Raw genomic sequence first — 13,005 nt, forward strand, 5'->3', positions numbered from 1 at the left:
TGTTCATTATACATTTGGATTTGTCAATGCAATTGCATTTTTTTAATATTTGCCTCCTTATATAAAGTGTTTTTACTGTTAGATTTAATAATGGATTTCATGCAGGAACAACTTATTTTGATCATGTTTCTATTAAATATTTCATGGAGCTTGTGGTGGAAACTAACTGGAAAATAGTGGTCAATGTGGTTCAAAAAACATTTTATTATTTTTGTTATGATATTTGCACTAAAAGGAGGATTGTACCAAATTATCTTGTGTTTATGATTGTTATGTGCTGATTTTTTACTTGGATGGGATGTAAGTTTGAAATTGAACCTAAATTTTTTCAAAGCTCCTTGATAAGGAGGAAGACTTTTTTTAAAAGCTCCTTGATAAAGAGGAAGACTTTTTTTCAAAGCTCCTTGATAAGGAGAAAGACTTTTTTTCAAAGCTCCTTGATAAGGAGGAAGACCTTTTTTCAAAGCTCCTTGATAAGGAGGAAGACTTTTTTTCAAAGCTCCTTGATAAGGAGGAAGACTTTTTTTAAAAGCTCCTTGATAAGAAGGAAGACTTTTTTTAAAAGCTCCTTGATAATAAGGAAGACTTTTTTTCAAAGCTCCTTGATAAGGAGGAAGACTTTTTTTCAAAGCTCCTTGATAAGGAGGAAGACTTTTTTTAAAAGCTCCTTGATAAGAAGGAAGACTTTTTTTAAAAGCTCCTTGATAATAAGGAAGACTTTTTTTCAAAGCTCCTTGATAAGGAGGAAGACTTTTTTTCAAAGCTCCTTGATAAGGAGGAAGACTTTTTTTCAAAGCTCCTTGATAAGGAGGAAGACTTTTTTTAAAAATACACTTGAAGTAGTGAAAGTGCAACAATTTTTAATAATATTTTCTACAAACAAGAGTTTTGTATTGTATTATTTTAATTGTATTTAACTTTATACTATATTAATTGATATATATATATATTTTTGTTATTCACCTCCTCAAGGCCGATAAAGCCACTACAGATGAGGAGGCTACTAAATAGTGGTTATAACCCTCTCTCAACTCTATAACTCCAAAACACGAACCTTGACGAACAAGGCCGCTGCGTGGAGAAACAAGTTGAGCGCGGTACTACCAGGGACGTGGTGGGGATCGAACTCGGAACCTCTCACTTTTGAAGCGAGCGCTTTACCACTACACGACTACCGCATATATATATATATATATATATATATATATATATATATATATATATATATATATATATATACAGTATTGGCCATTAATAACAATCCATCATATTATTTTAGTAGGAATATAAGCTTGAACTTGAATAATTTATAAACCAAAAATGATTTTTCCCTTACTTTTTTTTTATTGAAATAAATCAAATAATCACAATATAAATTTATTATGAAATAATAAAAGTTAAAAAAACTAAAAACTAAAATATTGAAATGAAAACAAGTGTTCATTTGTATCAAAAAAAAATGTGGCTAAAATAAACAAACCACAAAAACAAAATTAACAAACCTTGATTAAAAAATACTTACAAAAAAAATTAATATTTTGTTGACAATCCTTTTGCTTTTAAGCATTCATTAATATACTTTGACATGGAGTTCACTAAATTCTGAGTAATCTCTTTTAGAAAACTATTCAGAAATTTTGTTACTAATTCTTTTGGCTCGCCCAGATCTTTTATTTCAATATTACCAAGATTGTGGTTTAAACCAGACAACAAATTCTCTATGTAATTGAGATCTGGACTATTGACAGGCCAAGACATGGTTTTAATGTTGTTTTTTTCAAACAAATGCTTGCAAATTTTAGCAGTATGGGGCTTTATCTTGTTGGAAGATTCCCATGGGAAAATGTCAATAAAAGGCATTAAATAATTATCCAATATGTCTAAATATCTTTGAGAATCAAGCCTTCCATCAAATATTTTTAAAAAAATAACACCTTCATAGTTCATGCAGGCCCAGATGTCTATACTACCACTACCATGTTTTGTTCTATACGTAGAACAATTTGGGTCCATTTTTTCATGTGGCTTTCTTCTCAACATTACTTGGTTTTTTCTTAAACCAACCTTAACATTTATTTCAACTCTGAAAAGAACGTTTTGCTCATAGACTAAATTTTATGAGCTAAACAGTTTTTTCTTGTTTTCTGATGTTTCATCAATAGGCATGGCTTTTCACAAGCAGCTTGCCACGAGTAATTGTGTTTTTGTAGTACTCTTCTAATTGTTTGAGCACTAGCAACAACACCAGCAGCTTTTTGTCCTTTTTCTACTGAGATCAGTAGATGATATATTTCTATTTTTTATCACTATGCGAAAAAGTGAACATCCATTATTTTATTTGAAATGCTTGTCGTCCAGGACATGGAAGATTTTGAATTGTGTGGTGTTAAAATGTCTTGCACTTTCTCTAATTAAGATATTTTGTTGATTCATTACTATGATTTTACATTTTGTTATATTATCAATAATTTTCCAGAAAATTTGATTGTTTTATTGCTGAAATATTGTAGTTAATTAGATAGTCATTTTCCTATTTTATTTTTATGCAAATTTTTCAAATATTTATAACAATTTAAATAAAAATTCTCAAATAATTATAAATAATTCGCAAATAAGTGCAAAGATTTAACTAAAGACAAATGAAATTTTGAAGGAAGTTCGAAATAGTAGGGTGGATTGTTAATTTTGGCCAGAATAATTTTTATAGATTATGAGGTGTATGTCAAAGAAAAGCAATATAATTAGCACATCAAATAATATTTTTATGAATATCTATATTTATTTGAAAGAAAATAGGATGCTCATTAATATATATTTTTTATATTTAAGTCAAACAATCATTGATTTAATATCAATCAAAGTCCAATGATATCAAAAATATGCTGGATTGTTATTAATGGCCAATACTGTATATATATATATATATATATATATATATATATCACTTTTTTTGCTCATCTAAACCAATACGGCTTTTTTAGAAAAATAAGAAAACGAAGAATAATGAATGAAAAGATTGCTGCCCCATCTTAAACCCTCAGTTGATGTAGCAGCACTCCAGTGCGAGTCAGGCTATTTTTCAGTCGAGAGAGAGACAGAGAAAGAAAGAGAGACATATAAAAGCAAACTTAACTCGGCAATCTGATGTCTACTGAAATAGATCTGCCAAAGGCTTCAGTACATACATCAAATGATATAGGGAGAACATCCAAGGGATGCTATATCAACAGAGGGTTTGGGTTGGACAGCAATAAGTTTATTTTATTATTCTTCTTTTTTTTCTTTTCACAAAAAAAAGTTGGAATATATATATACATGTACATATATATATATATATATATATATATATATATATATAAACACATACATATATATATATAAATATATATATATATATATATATATATATATATATATATATATATATATGAATAAATTCTTAGCACTCACATTAGTGTTAATCCATTCAAGGAAAGATACACGAAGCAGATCATTTTCTGGCCATATATTTACAACTTGTATAATTTGATAGCGGTTATTTTCCTCATCAGCATGAACATGATATAACATAATGCAACCATCATTAAATCCAACTGCGACTAAAACTATTTTAACAACAAAAATATAATTTATTATAATTCATTAAAAAATTCAGAATTTAAAATGTAAAATGTTTAGAAGTCATATAAACTACAACAAAAATAGTAATTACAATTGTAATAACTATAAGAAGTAATTAATCCACTTGCAATATCATAAGCTTGAACAGATAATCGAATTTATTTTCATTAATTCATGTTTATGGAGTAGCTAATTCTTTGTTTTTTCATCACAAAATGACATAAAAATACTGATGATATATAAAATTGTTATCACTAGCCATATAATTAACATAGCAATATTATGTGGAAATATTATGTACCAAAATTTGAAACAAATGGCCTTTGCAAATAATTAAAGTAAGGGAAAAAACTTTTTTTAATTTTTAAGGAAACTGTTAATATATAACTTGAATTTAAAAAATTCATTAACCTAAAAATTCATATTGCATTTTAAAGTTAATTTGAAGATCTTAAATTAAATTTATTCATATTATTATACAAATTTTACATAATTGCCTTAAACTTTTAATATTAATCTCAGATAAAGTATGAGTAGTCATAAAGTTTATCTTCTATCAAAAAAAACAAAAACAAAAAAAATTTACATTAGCAAATTATAGTCATTTACTTAACTTAGCAAGTTTTTAAAACAAGCTTAACTTAACTAGTAACAACCATTAAGTAACTAATTACTAAACCTGGATGGATCAGTGAGAAAAACTGGGATCAGTGAGAAAAACTACGATCAGTGAGAAAAACTGGGGTCAGTGAGTAAAGTTATTGTTTTAGCAAAAATAAAACAAAAGTATAATTAACATTTACAATTTTTATATTTTATAACAGTAGTTTAATACATTTATGGAAAATTGATAGTATGGAATCATGATCACTAAATCAGATACTTGATATCCGTGCTGGCATGTGTTAAACAAGTAACATAATGTTGTTTTTTCAATAAACTAGATATTGATCATCTTCTTTTCTTAAATGAAGTTTTTTATGTCACCTGAATTCACTGCATTCTCTGCATGTTTTCCTACTTCTGCCTATATATTTTACATTTAATATATTATCTAATAATAAATTTATCTATAAACTATTCTGAGAGCATACTCTCTACATGCTGATACCTAATCATTTACATTTTATTATGGTCTATTAGCCCAAACAACAATTTTTCTTCTCTGATGCACTCTATCAAAAACTCACTTCTACCATTCTCTGCCTATGGCTACTGTTTTTTTCTCTTAATAAAACAAAAACAAAAAAAACAACAGTGGAGTCATAAAAAGAGTACAAATCTGTACCAATGTTTCAAACAATAAAAATTTAAAACCACTGTTCTGATACAATGCTTAAATGCTGGAAATAAAACAAAAAAATTTTCGCGAGTTTACTTGTTATTTCTATTAGTTGACTGCATTTATATCACCTATATCCAAATATTTACAGAGAGATTTATTGATTTGATATAAACAACTAGAAAAAATATTTTGGTATGCAAAATTAAAATACAATAAAATGAAGGAAGGAATTGGTGATCAATAGATTTTAATTTTAAAAAAATTTTATTTTGTTTTTGAATGAAGAAATATCAATAAAATAAAATTAAATCCTTAAATAATAATTAGGAATAAAATTAAATGCTTTTTAATTGTATAAAATTGCATACATGTCATAATTACATGTCATATTTACATTAAAGTACTTTATCATTAAACTAAAAATGAGTGTCGGAGTATGACATCGTTTCAAATGAGAGTTAACTTCTCTAAATAAAATTCACTTGCAAAAACCTAAAATTTTATACCTTTTACCTTTTTTTGTTTTTGTTTTCTTTTTTCAACTTTTTGAATTTGAATTGTTATATGTTAAAAGGGCAGAAATCTAAAAATATAAACTTTTGGAAAACTAAAAAAACTGCAATTCCCCTGTAGTAAATAATTTTGGTTTAATAATTTTTTTTTGAAGGTGAAAAACATCCTCTTCAAAAAAAAATTATTAAACCAATAACAAAAATTTACTACTGGGGAAAATGCAGTTTTTTTTTTAGTTTTCCGAAAATTTACATTTTTGGACTACCACCCTTTTAACATTTAACGATTCATCTAACAACTACTACATTGCTATGAAAAAAAATTATTGAATGAAAAAAACATAAATAATAAAAAAGTAAAACATTATACTGCATATAACTTAAATAATAAAGAACCATATAAAAAAAATTTACTTATTAATGTTTTGAAAAAGTGTTTTCATTTTATATAAAATAAGACTAGATAACATTAAACATCTTGATCAGATTTGCAACAAAAATGATATTTAGTTAAAAATATTCTTTTTTTCTGAACCGAGCGTATTATTAAATTCACAGCTACTATTTCTTTGATTTGATTTATCTTAACAATCGTTCATTTTTTGTTGATTCTAAGTCACTAAGGTTTTAGTTCATTTATTTTATGAATTTATATTTGTTAAGCTTTCCTGCAAAGAGATTTTTTCAAATTACATCAATTATCTGTAACATGAGTGAGCATGAGATAGGGAGGTGGGAATGAAAAAATTTGTGACGCCACAGATAATTTGATAAAGTTCTTCAAGTTTTCAGAGCATTAAAATTAAGCAAAACTTGAATATACATATGTATTATCAATGCAGTGGCACACTGAAGACAATGATTTATGACTTTTTAACTTGTTTTTTTTTTTAAACAAATTAAAAAGTAAAAATGAAAATGAAAAAGTGATAAATAAATAAATGGATAATTAGTAACACCATAATGTAAAAAAAAAAAATTAATAGAAAAGTGAAACAAGATGATAAGGAAAAGAAAAGAAAATATGACCATATTTTTCTTTAACTTTGTCTTATTATTTTTAAAAAAAATTATTTAAAAAGTTCGAAAAAAAAATTTTTTAAAGAGAATAAAAGCAATTTCTCAAACAAAAGAAAAAAAAGCAAAGAAAATTTGTATGTACTCTTGTATTTTTTGATTTGCATTGTTTATTTCTTTGTTTAGTTGCGTTTTTTGTTGTATTGTCCATTATCCATGTGTTTGAGTTGTTTGTCTATTTATTTTTCTTCTGGTTTGCTTTGCTCATTAAGTACATTTTTTTAATATATATATATTTTTTTTTAGACATTTAATTAGTCATTTTAACAGAAATTAGTTTCAGTCATATAAAATTATATATATATATATATATATATATATATATATATATATATATATATATATATATATATATATATATATATATATATATATATATATATATATATATATGTATATATATAATATATATATATATATATATATATATATATATATATATATATATATATATATATATATATATATATATATATATATATATATATTAATTGCAAAAATATTGGCTAACTGTGATTCTTTTGAGATTTTGGATAATGCCCCGACCAAACACAAATCAAAGATAAAAGAAGCCCTCTACAATAGATGGGAAAGTCCCTCACTTAATAAATAAACTTTACATTATGCTATAAACTTATCTATTTAATTTTGCTGTCAGTTTATTTTTTTGACAGTTGGTTTTTTGATTGGTTATTTATCGAGTTATTTTGTTATAAATATGTTGGTTTATTATGTATAATTTTTGTCTGTTAATATTTCTCTGTGAAGACTTCTATTTTTAATATTTATTTCATAGTTTGTTTTTTTTAATTTCAAAATAATCTTTTGAAAATATAAATTAATTTTACGAAACATGTCAAGAATATTAACTTAAGAATATTAACATCTCAAGATAATAACTGAAAAATCCTACATAGGTATAAGTGAGACTCCTTTTAAATTAAGATACGCTAATCACGTTAAATCATTTAACATCTCTAAATACAAAAATAATACTCAAAGAATGCATGGAAGTTAAAAAAAAGCTAATTTAGTTCCTATAGTTAAGTGGAAAATTCTCAGGCAATGTAAAGCATATAATCCAACATCAAAATCTTGTAAATTATGTCTCATCGAAAAATATGAAATTCTAAATTATAAAAATACTAATCTATTGAATGAAAGGAGTGTGACTGTTTCTAAGTGCAGACAGAAACAGATTCCTTCTTTCCCAATTTGACACTGGCGATTAAAAAATATGTTTTTCCATATTATTAATATTATTGTTATCATTGTTACTATTATTATTATAATTTGACATCAGAACTCATTCTATTGTTTTTTTTTAATTTTGTAATGGTTTTTTAATTGTATTTTTGAACGGTTTTTTCTTGATTTAAATATATGGTTGATGAGTGCTGCAAATGGCATGAAACTTCAAGTACCATAAAAAAGTTTTTTTTTTTTCATCTAACCTTTTATTTATTTATTTATTGATCTATTTGTGATTATTTCACTTTATATTGATCAATCTCAAATCGAAAAAGAGTTGATTATTATCACATAATCAAAACAACAATATTTTTGCTCCACATGTTGAGCACTCTAATCAAGTCACATACGTAATGGAAAAAATAAACTTTGGATATTCAGTCAAGAGCATTCTGATACCATCCATTAAAGACTTCAAAATAAAATTATTGGATAAAACTGAAACATTAATTAAAAGAATGCGATGGAAAGAGTTTTTCTTTTTAAACAAGAGTTCAAATAGTAAGAATAATTTTTATTAAAACTACTGATTAAAAACATCTAACCATCCAAAACAAATTACAGAAATGCTAGCTTTCGAGAATGAACTCATTGATCTTGTAAAGCACATTAAGTTTAGAATCGTACACAGCAGTTTTCAAAATAAATTAAAAAAAGATATAAACAATATTCGAAAATCCAATCTAACTTATACGTATGCTGACAAAACATCCAATCTTTACAATTTATCTAAAAATGATTATAACCACTTGTTAAGAAATGCCATCACTTCAAACTACAAATTATTTAACTCAAACATAATAAATAAAGTAAACTTAGAAGGTAAACGCCTTTTGAAAAATCATGAAGTTTTTGATAAAATGGAAAAAATAAAAAAGCATATTGTCGAAATATTTAAATGCAATGGCTTACAGATTCCTATACAATCCAACATGAAAATTGTCAACTACCTTGGCGTAACTCTAAATTTTAGTGACTGCACTTTTAAACCTTATTTCAAACCTGATAATACATTAAATTACATCCATGCTGATTCAAATCACCCACCAAGTATACCAAAACAAATACTACATTTGATTGAATTTAGATTGTCTACAAACTCTTCTAACAAAAAAAATATTTCAAAATACTATTCCTCTATATAATGAAGCTTTATTAAAGTCTGGTTATAAATATAGTCTAACATATAATTCTAAAGCAATATCAACTCCAAAATGGAACAGAGCCATTTGTTCCATTTTGGATGGAAGAGATATATATATTTTTTTTGTTATTCACCTCCTCAAGGCCGAGAAGGCCACTACAGATGAGTAGGCTACTTAATAGTGGTTATAACCCTCTCTCAACTCTATAATTCTGAAACACGAACCTTGACGAATAAGGGCGTTGCACGGAGAAACAAGTTGAGCGCGGTACTACCAGGGACGTGGTGGGGATCGAACTCGGAACCTCTCGCTTAAGAAGCGAGCGCTTTACCACTACACCACTCTCGCATGAATATATATATATATATATATATATATATATATATATATATATATATATATATATATATATATATATATACACACACATTTATATTAAATGTCTGATATTAAACTTTTTGTATTTATTTTTTATCTAGAATCTAATGGATAAAAATAGTTGCTACAAAAAGCTTTTTAAAGCAGAACCAAAGAACATCTGCGAAGCAAACTGAAATCACAATCACAAAATGAATGCAGCATCTTTTGGAATTCAATAAAAAAAAAATTCTTGATTTTCAAAATAAATGGCAAATTAAGATTCTGGAGCATCAAGAAACAAAGAAGAATCCTAAGGGAACTATACCAAGCTTATTCAAATCAAATAATAGTTCAAAAGATAAGAGGTTTGACAATAAGACTTTAGGTAAGTTAAGAATTATTTGGTGGAAAGTTATAAATGTTAAAGCCATTGGTGCTGATACAAGGCATAATGATTCTTTGCAGGCTGTTATTAATAACCCTGATGACAACCATTTAAATTTAATACTACAATTTGGTGATATGGCACTTAAAATGGCAGGTCCTAAAGGTAATTGTATTAAACAGCTTTCTAAAGATACTGCAACTTGTATACATCAAACTTGTTATGAACTAGTTATGGATTCATATAGATAAACTTGTTATGGATTTATGTAGATATTTACTTAACACTACACAAAACTATGCACTTGGTCAATTTACATTAGATCACCTGAAGAAAAACAAATAGCGTACTTCGTCAAGGTTCTGGTGATACATATTTTTTTAGTGTTCAATAAGTTATTGAAAAATATGTATCAAACATGCATTTTTACTTTGGAAATTAAATGTAGATATTGACAATTTTAATGTGAAGCCAATACAAAATGTCTGAAGACTGCTGTGAAATTCTTGATAACTTACAAGATCTGGAATCTTCTATGGCTAATGATGTCAAAATGTCACTTATGCGCATTGCTGGTTATGCTACACAAAATGATTAAGAACGAATTGATTATGAACTTTCAGATCAAACAACATTCTTTATCAGAAATATGGTCAGTTTTCTAAACTTTTGGATAGTTGTGGATTAAAAATTCCAACTGATAATTTGTGCCAATGGACATTTTTTTGTTTTGTAATTTTTCAAATAATTAAAGATCATGTTTGCAGAAAATCTTTAAGTAGTATTTTTATGATTATATCAGACTATTATTTATTAGATATAGAAGAACATCATTGTGTAATATTGAGCAACATTTTTAAAAAAATTTATGTATCACTTCAAGTTCTGGCAAAGAATCTGCGCTAAAAGTATTAAAAATCTCTTAGAAGTCGACTTAATTGTCTACTATTTATAATATATATATAGTATACTATTTTATAAAATATTTGTAAAAGTTTTATAGAGTAGTTTTTTTTTATAATTAAGTAAATGTGTAAAATTTTGAACTAAAAAAATTTCTTTGCATTTTATATACATTGTTTATTAATTGAGATTATTTTATTCATCAAAAAAAACTATCAGGCTATACAAAGAATTTAAAAATTACATTTTAACGAATTTATTATCTTTTTTGTCGTAAAAAAGTAGGCCTCCACAAAAAAATCTAGTTGCGCAATGAATAGGTCTGTAGTAGAGAACACTATGGAATGACCCCTTAACTTATAATAAAAAATCATATATTAAAGATTTAATATATGATTTTTTATTATAAGTTTAGTTTTAATTTTTTAGGTAATCAAAATAGAGGCACCAAAGTTAGTTAGTTAATTTAAGTCTTGAAATACAGTTAATTTCCGGTAAGGCGAACACTGGTTAACTCAAACTTTTGTTATTTGGAACTGTTTCATTTGAACCCTTGAAATTGTTTAATTGATTACTATTAAAATTCTATGGTTAAGTCTGACCTAGGATAACTCTAACTTTGTTCAAAAGTCGAACCATTTTTTTGTCTCCTTTCAGCAAATTTCTTTGGGTAAATTGAACTTTTCCTATGGGCAATAAAGAAATCTAAATAACTTTGATAAAAAATTTGAAAAAAAGACATTTCATATAAAATACCAATGAAAGTAGCCTAATATTTTCTGACAAAAAGAAATCTGAATAAAATAGATCGTTTTCAGACATTAAATAATGCTATGATAAAACTGTTACAAAATAAGTCATAACAAAATAATGTTGATAAGTAATTATTTTATAGTTCTAATAAATTTTTATTAAAACATTATTAGCCTTTAAACACAATTTTATTACCAAGTAATAAGGTAGTCATTGTGTATGTACATTTACGTGTTGTAATAGTAAGTGACTGGAGTTGTATTTAACCGGGGCCAGGTTTGATAAAATATAGCCGGGGCCGGGTTTGTGACCGGAGCTGCATAAACTTTTATGCATCCTAAAGTGTTTTTTTTTTAAAACTCATGTTATATTTTGTATATATATGCATATATAAACATCATAATGATCAAACATCATAAAAATCACAAGGTTCTATCTTTGCTCCTGTATTGTTTCTTATTTACAATATCTTTATGAAAATTTTACATCTATAGTGGGTCTTTTTCCTGACAACTCAACTTTATACTCTTATCTTGACAAAAAATCTTCACTTTTTGATTGCTTAGAAAAAGTAGCCAATTTTTAATCTGATCTCTCTTCTGTGACAACCTAAGGCTTGCAGTGGCTTATAGATTTATATTCTGAACTTAAAGTCCACAATTTTTGTTAGACAACAAAACTCCTTTACTGCAAAAAAATACTGCAATAATGTTGGCATTCCTATATTGATGAATAACAACCCTCTTACTCTCAAAGCACATTGTAAATTAATTAGACCTGCTTTTTATGCCAAGCTTGAGTCACTCTTCCATTGTTGTAAGGTTGCATTTTATTTTTTCCTTTCTACAAATACCATCATGGTCAACCCTCAAACTAGCTATCATTTCTATAAAGATAAAAAAAAACTCATTCTTGCTTGGCTTCTTATTTAACAAGTTGCATCCTTTTACTGTATCAATCCCTTTATGCTATAAAAACTTTTATTAATCCAGTTTTTTTCCTTGCACATCAAAAAAACTTATAATTCTTAGCCATCTTCATATTTTCCTTTTATATACATCCTACAACTTTTTAAGTCTTCAGTTAACCATTTCTTAGTAATTTCACTTTTCTCTATTTTAAAGTAACTCAATAGTGGTTGCTTGTAAACTTTTTAGAAGTAAATTACAGTTTGAAAATTTACAAATATATGCCAGCATTTAATAAATAGTATGTAAGCATAATATTATAATACATAAAGCATTATAAAGCTTTTCTAGAAACCCGGCTATCAATCCCTGCTAAATCTTGAAGTTTTGCCGAGGCTGGGTTTAAAAAAAATCTTATTTTAAGCCGGGGATGGAGCTAAAAATGAGACTTTTTTTGTCAGACAGTCACTTACTAATTGTAAATACAATATGCAATGACTTTCATTAAGACATTTCTAATGTTTTTGTTAGCATAATGGAGATATTTGTTAGTATAATGTGTATATTTAATGTTTATACTTTAGCATTGATAAAAAGAAAAATCACCTTAACTCAAATTAATATTTCATATTAGCGTTAAAGGAAAATGGTTTGACAAAAGTCAAAGTTTGACTTTTGTCAAACCATTTTCCTTGTTCCCTTGGAGGTTCGAGTTATCGGGAAATAACTGTAATATTTTAATCAATCAAAAATGGTTTTTTAATTTTATTATTATTGTTTTGATAAAGTACTTGATAGGATCAGG

At 26.2% G+C, this 13,005-nt stretch overlaps 1 protein-coding gene across 1 annotated transcript in view; it reads right to left on the bottom strand.

The window, feature by feature from the left end:
- LOC101234503 (uncharacterized) overlaps positions 1-13,005 on the bottom strand; it is a 61,484-nt gene that overhangs the window by 26,865 nt on the left and 21,614 nt on the right. The window contains exon 4 of the mRNA XM_065803335.1: positions 3,451-3,605. Coding sequence (XP_065659407.1) covers positions 3,451-3,605 — 155 coding nt within the window. The remainder of the gene's footprint in view (positions 1-3,450; positions 3,606-13,005) is intronic.

Source organism: Hydra vulgaris, chromosome 08 (assembly GCF_038396675.1).
Source record: "Hydra vulgaris chromosome 08, alternate assembly HydraT2T_AEP".
NCBI lineage: Eukaryota > Metazoa > Cnidaria > Hydrozoa > Anthoathecata > Hydridae > Hydra > Hydra vulgaris.